This window comes from Onychostruthus taczanowskii, unplaced genomic scaffold, assembly GCF_017590055.1.
Source record: "Onychostruthus taczanowskii isolate IOZ18803 unplaced genomic scaffold, ASM1759005v1 scaffold118, whole genome shotgun sequence".
Lineage (NCBI taxonomy): Eukaryota > Metazoa > Chordata > Aves > Passeriformes > Passeridae > Onychostruthus > Onychostruthus taczanowskii.
In genome coordinates this window covers 1,034,093-1,058,478 of record NW_024498329.1, presented here as the reverse complement: position 1 = coordinate 1,058,478, position 24,386 = coordinate 1,034,093, and the positions used below count along the sequence as shown (strand labels likewise).

Sequence of the window (24,386 nt, the reverse complement as noted above, 5' to 3'; positions counted from 1 at the left end):
GGCGGCCCCGGGGGAGGAGCGGGGCGCGGGCCGGCCCCGGTGCGCGTGTCCCGGGCGCGGGGCCGGGCTATAGGGAGGAGGGCAGGGCGAGGGCGGGGCGGTTAGCGAGGCTGGCCCGGCCCGCCGGGGAGGAAGGGAAGGGAAGGGGAGCGGGCTTGCGCTGTTGCCCTTTTAAGCGAGCGAGCGGGCGCCGGAGGCCGGTACAAAGGGAGCTCCGCCGTGCCCCGCCGGCTGGGGCTGCCCCGGCCCCGCAATCTTCTGCCCCGCAGGCGCGGCCGGGGCCAGGGTCGGGCCGGCTGAGTCGGAGGGAGGCGGCGGCAGCGCAGGCCCGGGCCCGGAGATGAGGCCAGGATGTCGGTGTCAGGGCTCAAGGCCGAGCTGAAGTTCCTCGAGTCCATCTTCGACAAGGACCACGAGCGCTTCCGCATCGTCTCCTGGAAGCTGGACGAGCTCCACTGCCAGTTTGTGCTCCTGCCGCCGCCGCCGGGCTCCAGCCCGCAGCCGCCGCCGCCGCTCACCATCCACTGCAACATCACGGTGCGGGGGCCGCGCGGGGCGGGGAGGGCCGGGCACGGCCCGCCCTCGCCATTGTCCGCGGGGAGGGGGCGCAGCCCCGCCGGGGTGACTCAGCACGGGGGGGCCGCTCCTCAGGGGCTCCGGGCGCCCTCCCCGCTGCCACCATAACAAAAGTTACAGGGGGCGGGCGGCCCCGGCCTCTTCTCCTGCGTGGCGGGGGCTCCTCCGGGGGACGCGGGCCGGGGCCGCCGCCGCCGCTTCGGGGCCGAGAGCTGCGATCCGGAACAAAGGGCGGCCGGGCCCGGGGCAGCGGGCACAGAGCCCCGGGGCAGCGGCGGGGGGGAGCAGAGGGACCCGCTGCCCGGCCCGGCCTTGCGGCGGCTCGCGGGTCGCCGGTAGTGGCGTGCGCGGAGCCCGGAGCCGGCGGCGGGCGGGCGCTTTACCGAGTGCGCCACACGGCCGCGGCCTGGGGCGGGCCCGGCCTCTCCCGCGGGGCAGCCCGAGGCGGCCGCGGCGACGGGAAACTTGTCGGTGTCGCCGTCGTGGCGGGGTAACGCAGAGCCCCCGCTCTGCCGCCGAAGGGCCGTTTTATCATAACGGTGCGTTTAAACTTGTCAGGGCTACGACCAGCCGTGTCCGAGTTGAGGGTCTGCTGCCTGCCGAGGGCTTTGAAGGTTCTCCTTTCTGTGGGTTTTTTTTCCCCCTTAAATTCGTTTGGCTTATTTTTTTTTTTCATATGAGTGGAAGAGAAGCTGAGTAAAACGTTTGGTGTTGTGTGACGTGGTAACAGTCCTCTGGTTCTTTAGAAGTTTAAGGCCTAAACTTGCTGAAGGATCTGAATGTATTGGCGTCTGTGACTCATGTACAGGAAAGTGCTGGAGGTTCATTTTTATTGGGTTGGTTGCAGTTCTAAGTGACTTTAAATGCCTTATCAAGATTCAACTGAACAATGACGTATTGAAACACTTTGGGTGAAAATAGCACGTTTGTGTTCAAGGAAGACACGTTCTACTACTCTTTTTTTGTCTTTGTGTGAAAGTTTCAAACACCGTGGTGGTCAAAACATTCATGTAAATGTGAATATTTTAGTACTGAAAGATGAAAATGTGTGTGCAAACCAGTCAAGTCTAATAATAATCATGACCAGATTCTTACTTGCCTTAAAGTAACTTTATTAAATTAAAGGCGAATTGTTAAGTGGATCTTTCAGTTTTCACAGTTAACCGTTTTGAAAAGTTGCTTCTGTAGTCATGGGACGGGTCTTTGTTTTACTGGGTACTTGTAAGACATAAGATTCAGGGGTTTAATGGTAAGATAAAGAAGAAGCATTGGTGTTTCTGTTTCTAGACATGACCCATCAGATAATGAATTCTGTGACTTCCTATAAATATTTTTTATTCAGTAGAGAGTGTTCCATTGCAGAGAAATTTGGCTTTTTTGTTTCCACACAGCGTGATCTATTTCTTAAGTCTCGCTCTAAACAATAAAATGAAAGGTCTGATGATTGTGCACCCTCAGTTGCTAGTTGAATTTGAGGAGTTATTTCTTCTTTGTCAAGTCACAGCTAACAGGTAAGCCAGAAGTAAGACCTGAAGTTGTAGTGCTCAGGATTTGTGCTTGGTGTTTATCTACTTTTGGGACTGCTTCATTGTACCGACTTCTGATAGTGATTCTTACTGCGAAGAAATACACCGCCTTAGCTGTAGGCTTTGGCTGAGGTGAGCAGGCAAGAAACCGCTTAGGTCACTGTTGTCATATTTGTGTTAATGAGGAAACAGTGTCTGCAATCTGCTGTTACAGTCACTTGTCCCAAAGGTCAGGAGCTCTTTCACGTTCCATTAGACTTGTGGCATATGAACTTGCAAAAAGAACAGGAAAAGTGCTCTTTGAAACCGCAGAGCTGAGACTTCTGCTTTGATGAAAGGCTGTGTCTGAGCTTCTTGAAAGTTCTGTTTACAATTGTCTGTGAGCAGCTTGGTGCTTTCTGATGTTGACTAATTTCTTGTTCTTTGAGGCAGGTGGCTACTTTCCCCATGTTAAAAATAAATGGGATGGGGCAACCTGAGATATAGGCATGGCTCCCTTGAAACAAATGGGCAGCAGGTGATAGAGCCTGGAAGAGAAAGCTCATCTCTGGACTTCCATCCTAGTTCTTTCACACACATTTTAGAACTCTTAAGTGTCACAAAAGTGATTTTTTTTTCTCCCCCTTCCCACTGAATGGAGTCCCTTGGCCCTGATTGCCTCCAGATATTTTTGGGGGTACTGTAAACTAGAAGAGCCTAAGTCTTTTTTTACTGTGCTTCGGTGGCTCTGCAGATACTGAGGGAACTAGGACTTCAAATAGCAGTAGCAGCTTGCAAAGACTGGTAAGGCTATAAAGTTGTTGGTAAACAGGGTTTTTTTGAGGGACTCTACATCAGAAGTTGCTGTCGTAGTGTTTTGGATTTGCAGAGCAAATATGCAATTTTAACTGTTTGCTTTTTCTAGCTAGTTTAACCCCTGTAATACTGATCCAGCCAGGGTATTTCCTTTACTCAGCAAAAGCATCCAGTGCGTTGTGTCTGGGTGTTCAAGAATTCTGTAAAGGGGGAAGAGTAAGCACAGAGCTCAATCACCACTTCTTTTCTTTGTGGTTCTATTAGCATACCTTAATAGTTTATGTAAAATGACAACTATCTAGCAGTGTGTGGAGATGCTGAGTTTATGGGATGGAGAAATAGCTGGTAGGTAAGGAAGTTTTCAGTAGCTGAAAAGAGATCTGATAACTAAGTTGGCTCTGAAATTCCCAACAAATCTTTTTTTCTCTCCAGCCTAGAGGGAAGAGGAAATATTCCTCTGGAGATGTGAGGGAGCATATATGCTTAGGAACTGTGTAGGTCTCCACAAGTTTTCTAGGCTAACATTCAGAGTTTGGGAAGTCTGCCACTGGCATTTCTCACTGAGATAACTTGCTGATTGTCTCTGTAGTATAAGTTTGTAGAACTATCAAAGTTCAGTATTGGCTATAGCATCTCAGGGACACTGTACCTGTGACACTGAATAAGGCTAGAAATTAAAGCAAGATAGATTTTACTTGATAGCTCCTCTGTTTTTAGAGTGGCAGCTGAACTTTGTCCAAGTCTGTCCTTCACTATTTCTGGTAGTGACCTGTATTAGAGCTTACATGGTTAATCAGATTATTTTAAAAGAGGCACTTCAGGGTGGAGTCATCCCTGTCAGAAATATTGCTTCTTATTCGTGAGAACTGTCCAATTATTGAACTTGTTCAGGCTGTGTACCTTCACATTCCCATTTTGTTATGCCAACAGCCGTGTCTCCATTTGGAGTTTTATTTCTGTTTTCCTCAGGTTTCCATTTTAGTTAACAGCACTATTCCATTTGATCAGGTTCAGTAAACCTTGTCTTGTTCCTCATGTGTTTTGAAATAGTATCAAGCCTATGGTCTTACTTAGAGGAGTGTGTTTATTGATCATGACTTTAGGCAAGTGTTTTTCAGTACAATCTCTAGCTTCAGTTTGGTACCTTATCAAACTTAGGTCATAGTATTGCAAAGGGTGTGTTAGAATTATTCTACGCTGAAGTATTTTCCTTGTTGTTTCAAGGAAAAGGACTGGTTTGGATTGCTGTAAAATATTTTGTATTTTTTATGTTATCTCTTCAAAGGGAAACTGGATATTAATATGTCTCCACCCATATGCAAAATTCCTGTTGAAATTCTGTATCCTCAAGTGACCCTTGCAGGTAGAGTGGGGGTTTGTGCCAATTCCTTGTGGTAGCAGGTTTGCCCTGAACGGATACCAGGCTGTGATGTGCAGTGATCTCCTTCATACTTCAGCAGTTCAGTTCAGGTGATGTGGCTGACTCAGTGAACTCCTTCTCTGTTGGAAAGAAGCATCTTCTGCTTCTGCTGAAAAATACCCTGCTGCTAAATCAGAGTTAGAAGCTGCTGTGAAAGACTTGAAAAGGCTGCTGCCTACAGATAACTGCAATTGGTGGAAAAAGACTTTATGTTCCCTTAAAACCAGAATGGATGAAAAGATACTACCTGTGAAGCTTTTGACAAGTTGGGTATATACAGAGAGTGAGTGTATTGGAACCTGGGACAGTTCTTCAAAGGCATAGGACTTTCATATTGAACTCACTCCTAGCTAATGCCTAGACAGCTGGTAACCTTTTTAAAAGGTTATTTATTTGTACACAGAACTAACCACATAATGAAGGAGGCATTCCGTTCCAACCATGGATTTATTTTTTTTGTACCTCATTAGGCATTCTGTAGTGAGGTTGAGACCTTTGTCTCGCAGCACATGGATGTCAGGACTGTATAAAAGCATACACGGATTTATCTTGATAATATGTACTTTTTAGCTAGGGTTAGATATACTTGCTGATTTTAAAAAAGGCACTCATGCAATTATTATCAAACATAACATGCAGGCTTAGTATTGTTTTATGTAGCAAACCAAAATCAAGCTAACAAAAAAATTTGAAGAGTAGTGAGGGTTTTAGTTTCTCCTTTTATGTCAAAGCTGTAATTGGAAAAAGAATGTTGAAAAAAGAAGTAAGAGGAATCTTTTGTGTCTGGGAGACGACCTTTCTGACGCCACAGTCTGGTTGTGTGATGTGTGTGGAAGGCTGTAACCAGTACTTCAGGACTTAAAAGATGGTTCTGTATTCCCTACAAGGTATGAAATATCCTAAAATATCCTAAAAAGCCACAGTGGTGGGCTTCAACTAGAAATGCTGGTGTGTGTTGAGGTCTCAATGCACAGTAAATTGTGCTCATTTCCAATGGGTTGCTCATGTGAGTTGATGACAGTAACCTCAGAACTGGGATTGATGTGGTCCTTGAAAGAGCTCTCTGTGCACTTTTATAATTAAACAAGTTTTGTAGAAAGAATTGCATTATTTTTACTCAACATCCTTCCTCTTGTGAGCTGTTCAGGAGGTTTTGTCTCTTGGTGCCTTGTTGATATCCTCAACACGTATTGAAAATTGGGATTTTTAATAAGAAAAAAGTGTGATGGTAATAGTGCTGTTTCTTGCAGACCAGCAGAGGCTGTGTGCCTTGTGAAGTGGCTGAAATTGAGTTTGCTGCATTATGACCTGGCTGGCATGTAAAAATTCTTACCGAGTTCTTGTTGGTCTGGACTGTTTCCCAGTCTGGTTTAGCTGCACAAACATCTGTCCTCTTAGAGCAGGGGCACAGCACTGAGTGGGAGCTGCTGGATCCAGCAGTGCTGGCAGTGCCTGGGGTGGCACTTGGGACTGACCTCTCCTGGCTGCAGTGCCTGGGGTGGCACCTGGCCCCCGGGCCTCCACCAGTGCCTGTGTTCTTACAGTGATGGCTGGACCACGCTTAACTACGAGGAGTTTGTATACTTGAAAAATCTGACTCTTTCCTGGAGACTGCAAGATGCAGAGATGAAGATAGTTCTCTAAAATAGTATTATTAGAAAACAAAAAGAGGAGGTGAAATTTCTTGATAGGAACAAATGTTTGTAGAAGTTGATTAACAGAAATTACTGCTATTTTAGTTATTCCTCAGTGTGGACTACTTTTCAGTACTGTCAGGTTGTTTGCCTTTTTGTAGTTTTGAAAGGTTGTAAATGCCTGAATTCTTGGCTGGAGTATTAGGTTGGGGTTTTTTTTTTTCCTTTAAATGGAAATACTCCCTTTTTAAGGGACATGATAGTTGATTATTTAGTATGTGTTCTACTGTTTTTCTTCAGCTACAAGCTATGTAGGAGAAGCAAAAATGACTTTTCACCAGTTCCTAGAAGATAAGTAGAAAATTAAGTGACTGATTAAAGTAAGAAGATGCTATTTAGCATTTAGGTCTTCCATCAGTCTGCCTGTATGTAGAACAATTGAAGCTAATATGATCACAGCGGTTCTCAGTTGATCTCTGGTGGAATCAAGCATACCAGTTTGTCTTACTTATGTCTTGTGTCCAGCTGTAATCTCTAAGCACGGTATAAAAATAATGACCTTACATGTGGGGATTTTTTTCTTTATCTCTTGCTTACAGGACATCTTGGTGTACTAAGTACTGTAGAGCAGCTAATACTTGATTTCTGACGATTTAATATGAACTGTATTCTCCTTTCTCTCAGGCCTTATAATCTTTTGTCCCCTTGCAGCAAAAGAATTCAATGCAGTTGGAGATCTTGTAGTAGCTTCTTCAGTGTGTATTCAGGAGGGCAGGAGCATAAGCTCTGTTAGAACTTGTATAATGGCATTAGGAAAAAATCAAAGCGTTCCTGAGCAGTGGTGTTCAAGATACCACAGACTTCCTTGAATTTTTGAAGTAGGAAATAACTGTGGTAAGAGTTGTGGTATTAAACTTATTAATGGTAAATGCTGGTTAAACTCCGTGGTACTGAAATTTTGCATGGGAGGGACAAAGTTCCATCCAGGTGGCTGTAATCTGAAGGCCTGTGGCTAAGCAGCATCAGGGCAGCTGTGTACATATTGCTGTGAGGGGAGAGCTGAGGAGGCTGGTGACTGATGGCTGGAATGCTCTTATGGGTAAGGACCAGTAGGACCTCTGTCAGCCGTGGGTGAGAAGGAAAAATTCTTCTGCCTGCAGGTGTGTCTGGAGTACAGCAAGTCTGCAGAGGAAAAAGGTGAAAAAGAGGAAGATTGCTCTTGGAGAGGGGAGGGGGCACAGATAGAAGGTAATGCTGAGTGGTTTGAACACTTGAAAGATGTAAATTCCTGAAGTTAGAAGAAGGGGAAGCTTGGATCTCTTGAGTGACAACAGAGGTGATACCAGAATTTGCATACTGTGGGGTAACTGTGTGCTGTGATAAAGGTGAGAGCAGGTCTGCAAGGAAACTTTCTGGAGTGAAGTTGGTGAGAGAGGGATGTGTCACAACTTAGTTACAACCAGTTCTTCTGTTCCAGCTGTACTAGAAGCCATTTCTTGTTACTCTGGCGTTGTGACACTCGAGTTGATGATAACTGGCCTGTATAGCTGCAGAAGTAGGTAATTAATAACTCTTGATGATTAGAATGACTTGATACTTTCAGGTAACTAGACTTCCTTCAGGAATTTGGACACATCAGATTCTGTGGTGGTAGTAAAGAGTACTGCAGAATCAGACTTACAAAATACCTTTCTCTTGAGCCCCTGTGTGTAGCTGCTCTTAGGTAAAGCACTGCCAGCTTGAGTGTGTGTGTAATGTGTGCATTAAAGAGAACCCCTTGTGTCTGAGGGCTCCAAACAGCCAGCCTCTGACAACTGGCAAGCTGAGGGTACAAGAAAACAGTGCGTTTTTGTGTGTGAGGAGCAGGATAGCTTGATCCTGCTGCTGTGAGGTGCTGTAATAAAACCTGGACATAGTCTCAGGCCTACAGACATGTTCCCAATAGGCAAGTCACTTAGTCTTCAGCAGTGCTGTGTGCTTTGCTCAGTTTTGACTGTGGAGGATGTTTAACTTTATTTGTTGCTGTTAACATTGGCAAAGCAAAGTTCCTTAACTCCCTTAGGCTGGCCCTCCACGATAGTGTACATATTCAGAGACTGCTTGCTTCTCGAGAGCAACTGACTTGCTGTGCTGTTAATGCAGTCCTGTGGTGTTGAGTTGTGTTTGAGCAGCAGTTCCGTAACATTTGGTAAATTTTTAGGTTGGGTCTGGACAAAAGTGGTAGGAGTGTTTGGAGTTTTTTTTGTGAATTTCCTTGAGTGGAGGGATTACATGCTGCATTATTGCATGATGATGATGTGGACAGTAAACTGCTGCTTCACAGTGATGAACAGTAACTGTGTTTTGTCAGAAGAGGGCTTTATTTGGTTTTTTTTTTTCCTTTTTTCCTTTTCTGCTCCAAATTCCTGTTTTGATTCTGTGTAGTTTTGTTCCACTGGACAAGTAGCCTCCTGCCTTTTGCTTGGTATGGAGAGGGAATGAGGTTGTGGCAGCTGATAAGAGAATCTGATAAACCTGTTTTCTCCAGGGCTGTGTGCAATTTCATGTATGGGAGTTGGCTGTTGGGACATTTTGCATAGATCAAGTAATTTAAGAACAACTGGCCATGAAAACTTGAACACAAGAAATGTAAGAATTATAATGCTGCATTTGCATTCATGTTTGTGACCATTTGAAGTGATGTTCTGTGCCTTTTCTACATTGGTTGTAGATGTTTTGGCTTCTTATCAGGTGGTGATGTTTTGAGCAGTGACATGTGTACCTGGACAGAGATATGGAAGTAAAACACTTAAGTATCTTAGATTATTCCACAAACTCTGAAGTTGCTAGCCTCTTGTATGTGCCTGTTTGAAAGCAGCAGTTGCTGAAGTTTTCAGGTTTTTTTTTTCCCTCAAAGTGTTGTTTGCTGTCTTGGGTATATAGAAATTCAAGAAGTTAAAGATTCCTTAATAATTTCAAGAGAGTTCTATGAACTTGGGTGCACTGGAAATTAGTGCAGATGAAGAAGGAGATTACAAACTGCTTGGATTTTGGAATAATTTGTACACAAGTGAATTGCCATTGAAATACTGTCCTTTTTCATACTTCCTTAGTTCTGTGGCGGTTGTTAGTGAAGATTGGCACTTACAGATGCTGCTGAATCTGTATATTGCAAAAAGTGTTCCATGATCCAGATCAGTTGACTTAGATTCATGCTGTGGTCCCTGTGCACTCGTGCAGAAGGCGGCTGGAGAGCGTGCAGTGTCAGAGCACCTCACATGTGCCTGTGACACTTGATGTGACAGCAGGGCAGTGGCTTTGCTCTCAGAGGGGATCTCCAGAACCATTCTGTATAGTCACAACAAACGTTTCCTCCTGGTTACTTTTGTGGTAGCCTTCTGCAATCGGTAGATCTTGTCTGTACAGAGAACTGTATTTTGTCTGGGACAGTTTGTGGTTGCAGAGAGAATTTTACTGGCATCTGTAGAGTTGTGGTTTGTTACGGTCTTTCTGCTCCATGAGGCACATACCTTTGACCCTCTCGTTTCTGGCATGGCTGTGTTTAATAACATGAACAACTCTGGAACAAGGTCCTCTGCTGCACTTGCCTCCTTCCCTGGAGAGTGTGTGGGAGAGGGCAGCTGTGACCCTGTTAGTTGTGTTGATTTAATGCACTCCTGAAGGTATTGGCTTCGGCAGCACTGAGCGTATTAGCAGAACTGACACAGAACAGGATTAGGGGATTCTTTCACCTTCTTCCTGCGAAGGTGCAGCATGATTAAGCTCTTGCAATCCCAGGGATCCTACCAAAGGATGATGCTTCACCTGGGATTGTTGTCTATTGGCTGTAGCTGTCAATACAGCCATTAAGTTTGAGAGTAGAATTGCAGTAATTCTGTATGTTGTAGAGGCAGATGTGTATTTCAGACAGCTGAACTTGGTGCCTTACCAAGTGCAGGATTTATAACAAGTGTTCTCAGTGAACTGAGGCTGTTAGGCGTTAGTGAGGATGGAAGAAAACTAAAGCTATATAGGCTTGCTTTTGGGCAAGTTAATAGCATGTTATATATGATTTTAAAATTTGAGACAAAAAGCAAGTTGAAGCAAGTTCCTCTTGTTTCACTTTGCTTTCTTGCTACCACAAATACTAAATTTCATTTTAAACCCTCCATTGCAAACACTTGTCTTATCTTTTAGAATTCCAGATTGCTGATATATTAGATTTTAAGAAATTACAAATTTTTCATATCTAAAAGTGCAAATGTTAGAGTATTGTAGTGTTCAATTACTTGATCTACTCAACACAGCAAATGGTGGTGTCTGAATGTTCCAAAATAAAAATTTGGGAGGGTTTAAGTAACAGGAGGTTTCTGGGAAATAGTTTGATTTGGATTACTTTCAATGAAAGTGATTCTTCATGCTCTCTTCTTTCTTAATTGTTGTAAAGAATTGGTTAAGAGGGCAGATGACAATCTGCTGACTTTTAAAGGCTCTTAAGCCTGTGCATATCACTGGCACTTGTGCTGCTAGTGGTAGAAAATGCTTGCTGCTTCTTAAGCTGCCTTTGGAAAATTTGGCCTCTAATAATGGGAAACAATATGTCAGTTGTGTAATCACAACTAATACTGTTTTAAGTAGCTGTAAGTACTGGTGTTTTGTAGTCACCAAGCTCAACTTTAGCTTTAAGAATATCTTCTGAAATCCTGATATTTTTGTTAATATTAACTCTGTGGGTTTTTTCCTCTAAAGGCAGCTTGATACAGATGGAAAAATAAGTGGTGAATAATTGACTAACAATTGCAAATAACATGTACTAAAGTGTAGCTAATTGTTGTTTATTCTTCAGTATTTATTGAATGTTCATGTAGGATGTATATATGACCCCTAATAAAGATTTGGTTCTGCGGTTCAATTAAATGGACAAAGTTGGAAAGCCATCTGTGATTTGAAATAAATTATTTGGCATGTGTTTATAGCTGCAAATGTATTCAGCTTGAGAAGATTGTATTAGGCCTCTGGGATGTCTTGTTCCATTAGGATTTACTTCATTACCAAGATTTGGGTAAGCAAGAATGGTCTCTTTCCAGCCTTCTCTGAGTATTCAAGCTGGTTAAAAGACCTTCTTTTTGTATGAAAAGGTGGGTGGATAAAAATTTTGGGACTGAGGAAATGAATATTAGAAGGATTGCTGGGAAAACTACTTAAGTTTTGGTTGAATCTGGTATGAAAAGAATAGAACTGGGTTTTGTCTATGGTGGGGATTTTGTGAAAACTAATGAACAGAAAAGAAATAAAAACTGGTTGAAATTTGTTCAGACAGTATGCTAAGGATTTTTAAAAGAAACCACCCCCACACTTCTTCCATCTAGTATGATTGGGAAATTAAAGAAAATTAAGAACTGTCACCATGTCATTGTGACTTTAAACCATAATGGAGTAGCCATGTGTTTAAATGTATGTTCCTACCATTTAGCTGTGATAAAATGGTTCAGTTGTGTACAAGGAGAGATTATTTCTCTTCTGCCTTGTAGCAAACTGCAAGTACAGGTTGTTCTAATGTTAAGAGTGAGAGCAAGATGTTTTGTTTTGATTTAGCAGCATAACAATTCTAAAAGTATTGTAGTAATTTAGAAATGTCTCATTTAAAAGTCTCTTACTGATGTCAAAATTGTGTCACTGTAGCTTTAGAAAGCAGGCTGAAGATTATATAACATTGCAAGGAAACGGCCTTATTGTTAAGGATGAGAAAGCTTAGATAGGATATACTTAGATGACAGATCCTGCCCAGGAAAAGCTGTCTTAATGTGTGTGTTCCTGGAACCTTCTGTCACATTTTGCTGCCTTTTTTTTCCTTTGGTAGGCAAAATTATTAAATGTAAGTCGGGCTCTTACAGAGGATGTAATGGAATGTCTGAACAGTGAGATCCCGTGTATATTCTTCTAACACAGTGGTTTTTCTAAATGATTTTGATCAGCTTTGAAATTGTTCCCATGGCAGGAGTGCAGGGCTTTATTCCCTTTGTATTTTGTGTGTTTATTAGTGGGCTAAATTCTTTCAGTGCATTCTGTCACAGAAGCATTTGCGTTCACAAAGCTCCCAGTCTGTCCTGGTGCTGATACAAAGAGTCTCTAGAAATGATGATGCCATGAATTGTCATTGTATCTGTGCTGCTGTAAACATCCTGCCTTTGTCCTGCCCTGATGTCACTGCTGCCCTGTCACCGCTGTGCCCACGGCCCTCCCCGGGGCACGAGCCCCTGCCTTCGCTCGTGGAGAGCAGCAAAAAAGCAGCAGTTACATAAAACACCTCCAGTACTGAATATGGGGAGAGCTGTGCAGCTGAGAGAGATTATAGAGACAAAACCACTGCATGGCAGCTCTCTAGTGAAAGGCTCACAGTAATGGGGCTTTTTAGCCACTGACAATTCATAGTAAAATAACTGCTATTTTAGGGTTCCTCTCATGAAATGTCTTTGAGAAGCCTGTGTTCCTTACATGGCACAACATCTCAAATCCACCTCTTATCTCCGTAGCATGCAGATACAGAAAAAAAAAGCTGACTTAATTCTCTCAACAGAATTAGCTCATGTGAAGTTCAGTTGTTTGACCTTACAAACCACAAGCTTAGCTGTAAGTTGCCTGTTGTGATTATTACAAACTCATGAGCCTTTTTATATCCCAGGTTCAGAATGTTTGAAGTTCGTGTATGAATTCTATATTTCAAAACATAGTGACTCATATCCGCGTGGAAATCAGCTGTTCCAAAAATATGGATTACTTACAGATCTAAAGAAACTTAAATCCATTTATATTTTTAAATTAAATTAATATATTTGTTGGTAAGTGTGAAGAATTAAGAAGTGTAGCAACAAAATGGAAGTTTAATTGAATTTGTATTTTAATATTAATCATCTGTTGTGAAAAAGTTGGAATGTGCAATTAAGTAATCATATTCCAAAAATCTAAAACTTGAAGTATTTTCTGATGCAGCTGAGTAAATATGCTTGCAGTGTTAAAATAGAGCCTGAGAAGTGCACTTTTCCATTCATGTTTCAAAAGCTAGATCAGACTAAAAATTTGAATGGTTAATAATTTTTAGGACATAGTCATTCATGTGCACTGTACACTAATAATCCAGGCAGTATCGAGTCCTTGTGGGTTTTCTCACCTGCAGGAGGGAAGAGCTTGTTTTCAGGGCACAAAATGGAGTGAGTGTAAACCATGAGTAAGAGCCGTCACTCAGAGCAGGAGGCAGCAGCACGTTCAAGTAGCCACTGCAGTGTATTTAAACTCATAGTGGGATTGCTTGATCATCAGATCTTCACTGTCAGTCATGTCCCTGACTGATGATGGACATGCTGCAAGTGTTTTGGAGGAGATAATTAGATAGGCCCTCACCTGCAGGAGGGAAGAGCTTGTTTTCAGGGCACAAAATGGAGTGAGTGTAAACCATGAGTAAGAGCCGTCACTCAGAGCAGGAGGCAGCAGCACGTTCAAGTAGCCACTGCAGTGTATTTAAACTCATAGTGGGATTGCTTGATCATCAGATCTTCACTGTCAGTCATGTCCCTCCCTGGCTGATGATGGACATGCTGCAAGTATTTTGGAGGAGATAATTAGATAGGCCACCAGACTGGAACAGGTACTGGTCACAGTAAGGAGTGTCCTACTGTGGGGTTGTTCCTTAAATTCTTCAGGTGGAGAACAAAGTTGTCAGAAAAAAAGAATATAGACAGGGAAGAGTTGAGTTCCACTTTCTAAGCAGTCTTCAAATTCCAGATACAGCTTAGGAGAGAGGACTAGCATGTATTTGTCTTCTATAAATCTTTGCAATTAATAGACTTGTATAGGGCTGGAATAACATAATTTTAAAAATGCTTGATTAAAAAAAAAGGCCAAAAATACCCATTAGCAGAATGGTGCATGCATGCACAGTCCACATCTGACTGTATCTGGAGAATATTTTTATTCTGTTGAGTCTGAGGATCTTAAAGAAATAGATGGCTTGGTGAATCTGGGAAGGGATGTTGCTTGCTCTTTGTATTTCTTGATGGGAATGTCTGTGTAACCTAAAGTTGTGGCAGTAGTGCTTACCCCTACTGCCTTTCTCTTAAATTCATGACCTAGACAGAGCAGTTTGGGTCTCAAGAGCAGCTGGGTCAAACAAGTATTCAGGCAGTGGGGCCACAGTTAGCTGAGATTCCTTTGTGCTGTTCCCCCTGCACATCTGGATCAGTGTGCAGTGGGAAAGGCTTGAGGTGAGAAGGTTGCACCAGTGCAGAAGACTTCACAAGTGGTTGCATGTTATTAAAAATGTGTGAGATGTTATCAGTACAAAACCTGAAACACCTTTAATGAAGTTTAGCTCCTAAAAATAACAGTTTAGAAACCCAATAGCAGTGGGGAATTCAGCTTTGTTTCTCCCACAGACATAGTGGTTAATCTGTTAAGTGAAACTGAGGAGAAAATACACTCTTCTCAAGTACTGTGTTGTGTGAAGGAGGAAGGTGATTACACCACATTGGTAAGCCTGCCTTAGCTGTAAATCTTGGCAAGCTGGACTTTCTTGATAGATCTTTGAGATGTTAGGCCTTAGTTAATCAAGAATAGATATTCAAAGGTCTCGGCTTTGTGGGGGAACAGCGCAAGGGAATCTCAGCTAACTATGGCCCCACTGCCTGGATACTTGTTTGACCCACCGTTCTTGAGACCCAAACTTCTCTGTCCATCTCATGAACATCTCATGAAGTTAAGAGAAAGGCAGGAGGGTAAAACTATTGCCATGACTTTAGATTACACCAACATTCCCATCAAAAAATGCAAAGAGCGAGTGAGGTATGGTATAGTGTGCTTTGAAGTGAAGATGAAAGATGTGAACAGTTTGTCTTTTCATAAAGATAATGGCAGTATAATGTATTCCTTTAAGGAGTTTTTAGCTGTGATTTAGAAAAAAAAAAATAGACATAAACTTGAGGGGATTGAACTTGTTAAAAATAAGTTTATACAGAGGCTTCAGTTTACAGGTGGGATTTTAGACCTCTGTATCTAGAACTTCTCTGGAGTATGGTGTCAGTCTGTTTTGCCAAAGCTGATGTTCTTTAGTCACATGGCTTCATTTATGTGGTTCAGCACTTCAGATAGAAGGTCAGCTAGGAAATATGCTTTATTAAAAGCCAGTTTTGACATGCTTTCTTCATGTATTTTTCTCATTTTCAAACCTTGCCTGTTAACTGTTGAAGAATGAAGCATAATTTATTGTCTCTGGAATGAGAAAAATGGGTTTTTTTCCCTTTTCAACTGCAGTGAGGGAAATGAATGAAAATTCCTTCATTAATTTGTAAGACCCGGGGATACAAAGATAATATCTGGTGATAAAACTGAGGTTCAGCAATTTGTCCTCAGCTACTAAAATTTAATTGAAAGGGTGAGAAGTGGAGAATGCCTTAAATAACTAAAGCAAGTAAAATCCACACACATCAAGGACATGAAGGGACACTTACTGTTGAGTTGGAAGCTACATGGTAATTTTCCATCCTCACAATCTTACCAAACCTCTGTGAGGAGAAAATTTGAGTTGGTTTTTAGAATGTCTGAGCAAGAGCCAAGGGCTTTCTGTTCACCTTTCTCTAGCAGGGGTCTGCCAAGCACCTTTGGAAAGGCTGCATGCTGTGGCACCTTAGTGGCTCCCATGAGCAGCTGTGGGTCACATCTTTTCTGTGGGTTCCATGTGCCCAAACTGTGGCTTGCTGTGGAAAATGGAGCACACTTGTGATCCTTGGGCTCATTTAGTGTCACCTGGCTGTGTCCTGGCACCTGCCTGCCAGCTGTGGGACTCTGGATGGAATGGAGTTATGCCGTGAGCTCTCCTGGATTCAGCATATTGCATGAGAGGTCTTCAACAGTGGAGTGTCCTCAATGGGCCTTGGTGGTACAAAGATAAAATGGCAGATTTTATCTGGGATTAAATGTGATCTACCAGTTAAACTGTCCTCCGGGCTAGGACGTTTGAGGTGTATTGCTTTTGGCTGAGGGTCAGTGCCTGAAGAGTTTCAATAATCCTGTTTGAGGAGGAAATCTAAAGATGCCAACTTTTATCACTTTCACAACTTTTCTTTGCAGGAAGCTGTGTTTTTATAAAAAATCAGCATGAGTTTTATTCTTTGACATGTACTACTTGTGATTCCATTTTTTGCTGATTATCACCTGTACCGCATTCTGAAATTTCTCCCTCCTGCTCCACCTGCCCCCAAGGTTTAAACATTTCAGCACTGTTTGTTATATCCATCATCTGAGAGACAAAAATAGGTTGAAATACTAGAAGAACCAGTTGGCTGGATTTCTTTCAATTTATTTTGCATTAGCTAAAAATGTGGTGTTAAAAGCTTCTTTGTTACCTCACATAGAGTAAGATTAAGGGTGGTATTAACACTGTGTTATGAAATTTTGGGGGTAAATGATTTTTAAAACTTTGGGATTTTTTGTTTATTTGTTGGGTCTTGTGTTTTGTTCTTTTTTTTTTTTTAACAGGAATCTTACCCTTCTTCATCACCAATATGGTTTGTAGAATCAGATGACCCAAACCTGACTTCAGTCTTAGAGCGTTTAGAAGATATTAAGAAGAGCAATACTCTGGTGAGTGAAGATTTTGGTTATTTTGGACATTTACTTGGGATTGGGTGCTTACTTGGCTTTGTCACATTAACAAGCAGGTCAGCTAGTTCAGTTTTAGGGTTATTTGAGGGATTTTATAAACACAACTTTCTCTTCCAAAAAAACTTAAGAGCCAAAAATAATCCAAAATATTTGAGGCAAAAAGGAAAAGGCCCTTCTTTTAGAGAGTAAGCTTTTAAGTAAAGTTTCAGCCCCAGTAATTAGTGTGACATTTTCTGAAAATATTTAAACAGTGAAGTGGATGAAAATGTTAAAACTGCTGAATAAGACAGCTGTTGTAGAATTTTCTTTGCACAGAAATCAATTGCAGGGGCAAAACTTCATACTCTTGAGAATGTATATTCTCCAAACCGTGACTCTAATACCAAGAATTCTTGGTTTCTTTAATCTCTTCCTTCTTTCAAAGGAAACTTGACCTGATGGCTTCTGGTTCATCAGAATGTTCCTTAGCTACTGATCCATTTAAGCAGTGTTGTGACTTTGGACAATTGCTACTTGAAGGAAATCTTTGTATGCAGATTCTGATGGCTGTTTCATATTTCAGAAAACTCAAGCATTGTAACTTACTTAAATACCCTTTCATGTAGCGATGGGAGCTCAGGGGAAAGGCACATGAATATAAAAATTAACTTCCTAGTCTGTGTAGGAAACTGTCCTTGAATAGTGCTTGGAAATAAATTTCAGTACAAATGCAGTTTGTGACACCAAAAGGTGTATTGCAGCATACTGACAAACTCAAGTGATCTTTATTAATAGATGATATTAACATTTTGTGGGTTTTTTGGTAGACATGAATATGATACATACTAAACAAAACAATCTGCGAAATACTGCTTATTGCATGGATTATGGGCTTAGTATTTGTCTGGTTTGGGAAAAATTGGGAGTGTTCTTTCTTAGGAAAACCTACTACTTCTTGTGTTTCCTGGAATAATGTTCATCTAGGATATCCAGCCTTACGTAAGAATGCACAAGTGTCTTTTTCTGAAGATAGTTTAGGATGCATTTGACTTCTAGCAAAAATAATTAGGAAACTAATAAAAGTGAGTCTTTGTGGGCCTTGCCATAATTAAAAACAATTGTAAAGTGCTTTCATGCATTTTGTTGGATCTGATTGCACAAGATGTACATCTTTGTATTTTCTACTTCAACCTGTGGTTTAGACTGAACTACATTCAGAAGAATATTACAAATCTTAGTCTTCAAGCTTTGCCTAGAAACGGGCAGTAGCAGAAAATCTGGCCAAATGAGCTTTTTGCTTAAAGACACTTTTCAGAAGATTGTGCAGCTTGAAACTGGTGTGGCTGATACTCAGCCTAAAGGTTCTGAACAAGGTATTTCCTGTGTGCAACTGCCTGCAAGAGGCTGGAAAGCTTTGTTGTAAACATGCATGGGACTTGCTGTGCTGAATTGCATATGCACACAGACTGCTTATGTAGCTGGTAAGAAAACAGCTTCTGCTATCAAGATTGTACTTGCCCATGTAAAAAAGCTGATGGGTTGATGTAATAGACACCTGTGATGGCCCATTGGTTTCTCAGGAATCCGCCCTGCTTTGTGCTGTGCCAAGGTGAAGGCAGATGGGAGTGGTTGAAGAGACAAATACTTGCGCTACAAAATCTGATTTCTTTTTTTGCTCCAAAGACATGACTTGGACTTTTTTAAATTTTTGTTTTCTCCCTACAACTCTTCCCCATAGAACTTCCTCCCTCTCAATGACATGGAGCATTCACACAGACTTTCAGCAGCAAAGTAGGAAGGGGTAGGGGAGTACATGTAAAAATCCAAAGGCTTCTGATTTATCACATAAAAATTTACTTTGGTTGATTTAGAATAATCTAGAATGTTTCAAACTAGTTTTCATTTAATTTACTGCAGGTAAAGGATCATTAGTGCCATGTTGCTCTATACTCAAAGTTACCAGAGCAGTCAAATTTTGAATGGAAGAAGGCATAGGACTCTTCCAGGAGCTCAGCTGTGCTAAAAGCAGTGCTAGCACATGTACCCTGGTTTAGCCTTTGGTGTTCTACTGCCCTTTCTACCTGCTTTGTAACATGGGACAGGTGTCAGGTGTTGGGAAACTAAAGGAAATGCTCTTCAGTTCACATGTTTGACATGTCATTTGACATGGTAACACAAAAACTGGTTTACGATGTCGAAATCATACATGTGTTTCCTGGCAAATCTTCTTGTGGGTCTGAAACTGACTGTGTTAGTTACCTTGCCACCAGCATGTTGCTTTTACTATGAAAATTCTTCTAAATGCTAAAAATGTTGAATGGTTATTAGGAATGTGATCAGCATGGATATCATCAGGTTTGGACAGCTTAACTGCTTGGTTGTCAATGTTGGGCAAGTTTCAGTCAGCAGATGAAGAGGCTACAGAGTTCTTTCAGCCCCTAGTGTCTCCTGAATTTCCTTCTGCAAATCAGCCATGCTTTAGATTTTGTAAGTGTGAAACTGCCATCTGCCTTCTGGTGGCTGTGCTATGCAAAAGAGAAATCTTACTGTGATTTCCCTTGTTTGTTTAATATGATGGAAGTTACATGATGTGAGTCTGAAGCCTCAAACCTTATTTCATGAGACGTTAAGTATAACTCTACGCTCTTTGGAGGTTTGCTTTTTAAAGAGAATAGGGAAATGGGCTGAAATTCAGAGAGGCAGCTTTAATTCTCACACTCTAGACCTTAAACTTGCATGGAAGATGTCAAAAGTAAGTACACAATTCCTGTTTACAGCTTGGGTTAGCTGCTGTCTTGTACGCTGCTTCTGTGTTAATATTTTAGATTAAGTCCCACATGGAGGCATTTCAGGGAAGAATGTTGTCTCTTGCAAACTCCCAGTGTGGCAGCAGCTATTTCTGTAGTGGGAGTCGAAGAGACAAAATGCAGGAATCGGCTTTGCTTTAGTCTGAAACTGCCCGAGGCTGCTGAGTGTGGGGGAGGCCAGGCGAGCTACTGTCACTGTCACCTGATAACCAAGTAGTGGCCACATTCCAAGTGACAATTATTGCTTCCCTCTGTTTCCATTTGTATCCCTCTTCAGCACTTTCTCAGTGGTAGGCTAAGATTTATTGATGCATTTATTTTTATATAGATACTGTGGGTGTAGGTAGAGACACATAGAATAATTAAGTCTTTCTATGCTTAAACTGTACTTCTTAAATTCATTTTTCTTCATAATCAGGAAACAGGGTGTTTCATAGTGAGCCCAGCAGGATATTAATATCATCAAAGGTATCCTAAATTTGTTAATGCTTTCATACTACATTAGGAAGATATCTTCATACATAAAAAAGCCTCCTAGTCTAGGCTGGGTTTCAGAAAAAATTGTTTGAAATGGTTTTTGGATGTGCAGGACATTAAGATAGGAAACAAAATTCCAAGAGGTGTTTGTGTTCTAAACCAGCATTATGGTGTCCAAAAGAACCACCAACTTCTCAGAACTCCTGAAGCATTAAAAATTATAGAGGATGTGCATTCTAATGGTGTAATTTTTGTTATTTTGATATCAATTATAATCATTACAACAAATTTAGAAATGTGTTGTGTTTGGTGACGTGAGAGTTTCCCTTCTGCAGGCTATTCACATTGCTCCCTTACCCTGTGGGTTATGAGTTCTGGTTGCTGTTTACTTTGTGCTCTAGGCAGTTTGTATTCCAGAGAAACCACTGGTGTGCTGATAGCTCACTTTTCTTCAGTAGCCTCCAACTGTGTGTGTTAAGCATTCATTTTACATTAGTCAAGCCTGTGAAGTTACCCTGGAAATACATTTAAATTATTAATACATGACAGAAATCTGCTTTCCCTTTTGAAAGTCTGTTCATGTACATACCAACACATACCAGACCATGCCAGGCCCCGCTTAGAGCGCGGGGCTAGATCAGATGTCTTCTAGACGTGACTTTCAGCTCAAATTACCCTGTGATTTTTTCATACAGATGAGCAGAGGATAAGGGATAACAGTGATGATGATCCATGGCAGAAAGATCAATGGTATTAAATTAATTCCTGTGGAGGAAAAATGTAGCACTAAGGAAGAAGTGTGGAAGGGCTGTACAGACAGGATCAGCTTCTTGCCCTTCCCACCACCTTTGCAAATTGTAGACACTGATTGCAAATAAAGTAGCTGATCTATAAAAATGAACTGCAGTCTGAGATGCATTAAGCTAACCAACCCTGCAGTGTAGAATCCTGCCAAGGAAGGGAATCCCTCCTCTCAGCAGGTCTCTGCCTCCCCCTTCACGATGAAATGGCGCTTGTGTGCTGAAGGACACCAGAATCGATTTGCCACAAGACCGATAAGCTGCCACATAGCAGTGTGATCTGTGGTGCAGTGGAAGTGAGAAGGTGAAGAGCTGCTGGCAGCCCTTGTCAGGCACAGCTGTAACTCAGCCCAGGCTGTGCCAGCACCTCGTTTTGAGGGTGCTCCTGTTCCTCGCTTGTGGTGCGGTGCTTGGAAGCCAGGGAAGTTTACAGTGTGGTAGGTCCTGGCTGCAAAAATCCAGTTCAGCTGACAGGACTGGTTGTGGGGAGGAGGGGGAGCAAAGGAAGCAGGGCAGGAAGCAGTTCTTAACTCTCCAGCCCTTTTTGTCTCTCTGTCAAGGCACATCTAAAACTGTGTTCATCTGCCTTTCCAAGGCCAGTGCTAATTGACCAGCCCAATGGTGGCAGTCTTCTCTCACTGCTTAGATTTATTTTTGTTTATGATTCACAGAAGATTTAAACAAATTATTGGCTCTGTGAGAAAAATTACAGCTCCTGGAATGGTAAGGTTTGTACTCCATCTCTCCACGAGGCAATGCTTATGCAGTGAAAAAGTTTCTCAACGAAATGTGTGGCAGTGCAACTTTAAGCATCTTGAACATACTGAAAATAATATTTCTGAGACCTGTGGTTCTGTCTGGCAACTAACTTTTTGATTGATTAACCTGATTCCTGTCTGCTAAAGGATTTCATGATGTTCTGGGTACCTGGGACACTTCAAACAAGTGTAGAGTCTTAATGCTGATGAGAAACATGATTGTTTCAAAAGGGTTTTTGCCAAAACCTATCATGTCTCATGTATATACTCCTAAGAAATGTGGTTCTGGTGCCCCAGTCCTTAAGGTGATGTCTGCTTTATTTTTGAGTTAGGTTGATTATCTGCTTTATTGTTGGGTTGACTATCATGAATGATGCAGAAACAGCAGATATGGTGTGTGATAGTGCAGTGCAGGCTGGTACCTCAGTTCATGGCCTCAGATGGATAAATAACATTCCTATGAAACACAATGTGGAATTCTGCTGTAGAAGGGAAAAGCACTGAAGCTTTCAGATAGCATAAGGGCAACATTTTCCTGTCGCTGCTAGTGATTAGGGCTTGGAAATGAGCTCTTAACCCTGGAGAGACTGCATTTTTCACTTCCAGTGGGGTAAGGTGAGAGCATTTCAACTGGCCAATAGCAAGACTTTAGACATGTATTTTGAGTGTGTGTGCAGAAATGACTTGTCTTGCATGCTACCCTCGACAAGTGGCAAGACAAATTCTCCTTGGTTTTTGGAAGAAAAGTCCATAAATGGATGTATAATTTCTATAAGCTTCATCTAGGTTAGTATTTTGCAAATGATGAGATGCTGACCCTTTTACAAATGGATTTCGCTGTCCTTTTTTTGTTTTGCTGACATATCTTGGAAAGCTGGGAAATGCAGTAGTGTAGTCTTTCATGTCTTGCCCTTAGCTAGGAGTCTGAGGCTGCCTAGAGAAAGTGAAGGGCTGTAGAAATCACCTTCATTAGTGTGGTGATCAAAGAGCAAAGTTAATATTTGTTTCTAGAGAAATAAATTTTTTTCTGGCTTGCATTAGTGAGTGTGAGGTGGTGCATAGTTTGCAGTTAACAGAGTGCAATCACTGGAACAGGTTGGAAACACAAGTCAGGGATAGTAACAGATTGTGCCTCACCCTGACACAAGATACAGCAGGCAGAGTGCCTGGGCTCCAGCTCAGAGCTGCCTGGCTCCTGGGACTTGGACAGGGTTGGTCCTGCTTCTGCTGCCTCTCTGGTGTGCCCTGTAAAGGAATTCAGGGTATGGAAAACCAGGCTGTTCCTCCTTGATTATTTAAGCTGCAAAATGGGAATGGACCATTTTGTCTCATGGAATGTGTCCATTTGCTTATTCCATAGTGATGTGTGGCTCAGACACCTATGCTTGGAATAGATGACGCTGTCAGAGCAAAAATTGTTTTTTCTGCTCATGGCTTTCTTCTTGGACATAGGAAGATGAGTGGGAGTCATTGTTAACTGGCTGTGTCCTTGAGTTTCTCTTGTGGGGGTTTTACTACAAAGATTACAGAGGAAATTTTATTCTGGCCCTAGCAGATTTAAATGCTGTGCACTGACTTTTAAGTTTAGTATCAGTGTGTGAAGAAAATTAAAGGTATATTTCTCTGTGCTTTGGTTTAAATAAACATGGCCATGTTTTCTTGTTGTTTATAGCTTCTTCAGCAGCTGAAGCGATTAATATGTGACCTCTGCAGATTATATAATCTTCCTCAGCATCCAGATGTTGAAATGTTAGATCAGCCATTGCCAGCTGGACAGGTAAATCAAAAAGCTGTGGACACCTTCTTATGCCAATAAAGGAGTTGTTTGTTTTTTTGGTTTTTTTTAGTCCAAGAAACAGGATAATGGGAAAGATTAAACCTTGTGTAAATCAGAACTGAGACATGAAGCACTTCTCCATTACGGGGTCTTCAATCTGAATTTTGTTTGCAAAATCCATTTAATAATGGCGATAATATTACACAATTCCCTTTGAAGTTTCTGTATCACTGAAAGGTGTGTATGTGATACCAGTGCTGTCAAGTTTAATTCCTTCCTAAACATTATTCAAGCCAATCTCTGTGCACTTGGAGTGCTTCCCAAACTTACTTTTTCTGAAATATTTGGCTCTTTGTTGAAGAGTATGTGTTTCACAGTGTGCACTTGGATGGACTTCTGTTGATGTTTTCCTTCTTCAGTCCCTTGCAGAGACATGGGATATCAAGGCCATATGTTACTTTGGGTAGGGAGGTACCTTGCTCACTTCTTGTGCATTTGAAAAATTAAGAATTGTGAGAAGGCCTGTGGTGATCTTCTTAACCAAAATGTTTTGTATTGTGTTGAAAACAGAACTGTTTCTTTTCTGTTTTTAAATAAGATTATGGGATCTTCTTTCGTTTGAACACATTAAGATGACATGATTGCTAAAATACTCCTGTAGAGTAACAGATGCTTTCCTGTGGTGACAGTACTATAGTGATGACAAATAACTTGCTTAATTTTTGGTCACATGCCAAATTGTAATCCTATAGGTCTTTTCTCTGAGTCACCCATTCAGCAGTGCAGCTGTAAGGCAATGGGCTGTGCTATTAGGGTGTAGCTTTGTGAAGGGTCTCATGTGCTGTGAAACTCAAAAACAAACTCATGAAAGGTTTCTTAGCCAGAAATGTGAGACAGTTTCAAGTGAAATAAGAGGAGGGTCTTAGTAACTCTGACCAAAAATTCATCTGGTCCCGTATATTGTCTAGAGCAGTGTCATTCCTTCTGTGCCAAAGGAAGAGTGAGCAGAGGACAAGCATATCAGAATGCTCCTGAGTATTTCTGCAGCTCAGATTTCCTGAGCATTTAGTGGTATCCTGAAAGAGAAAGTCATAAAAATTAACTCAGTGTAAGGACTGAAGTTTGACATGTAACTTCTGCATTTACTGCCTCTCTTTGAGAGTAGACTTGCTGATTTTGAAAGCAAGAAGCATATGCAAAATTTA

The 24,386-nt window shown here is 41.7% G+C and overlaps 1 protein-coding gene across 1 annotated transcript in view; it reads left to right on the top strand.

The window, feature by feature from the left end:
* The first annotated feature begins 100 nt into the window (after positions 1–100).
* Positions 101–24,386, top strand: part of UBE2Q2 (ubiquitin conjugating enzyme E2 Q2) — a 46,565-nt gene continuing 22,279 nt past the window's right edge. The window contains exons 1-3 of the mRNA XM_041427730.1: positions 101–537; positions 16,458–16,562; positions 23,077–23,181. Of these exons, the coding sequence (XP_041283664.1) occupies positions 352–537; positions 16,458–16,562; positions 23,077–23,181 (396 nt within the window). The 5' untranslated portion in view covers positions 101–351. The remainder of the gene's footprint in view (positions 538–16,457; positions 16,563–23,076; positions 23,182–24,386) is intronic.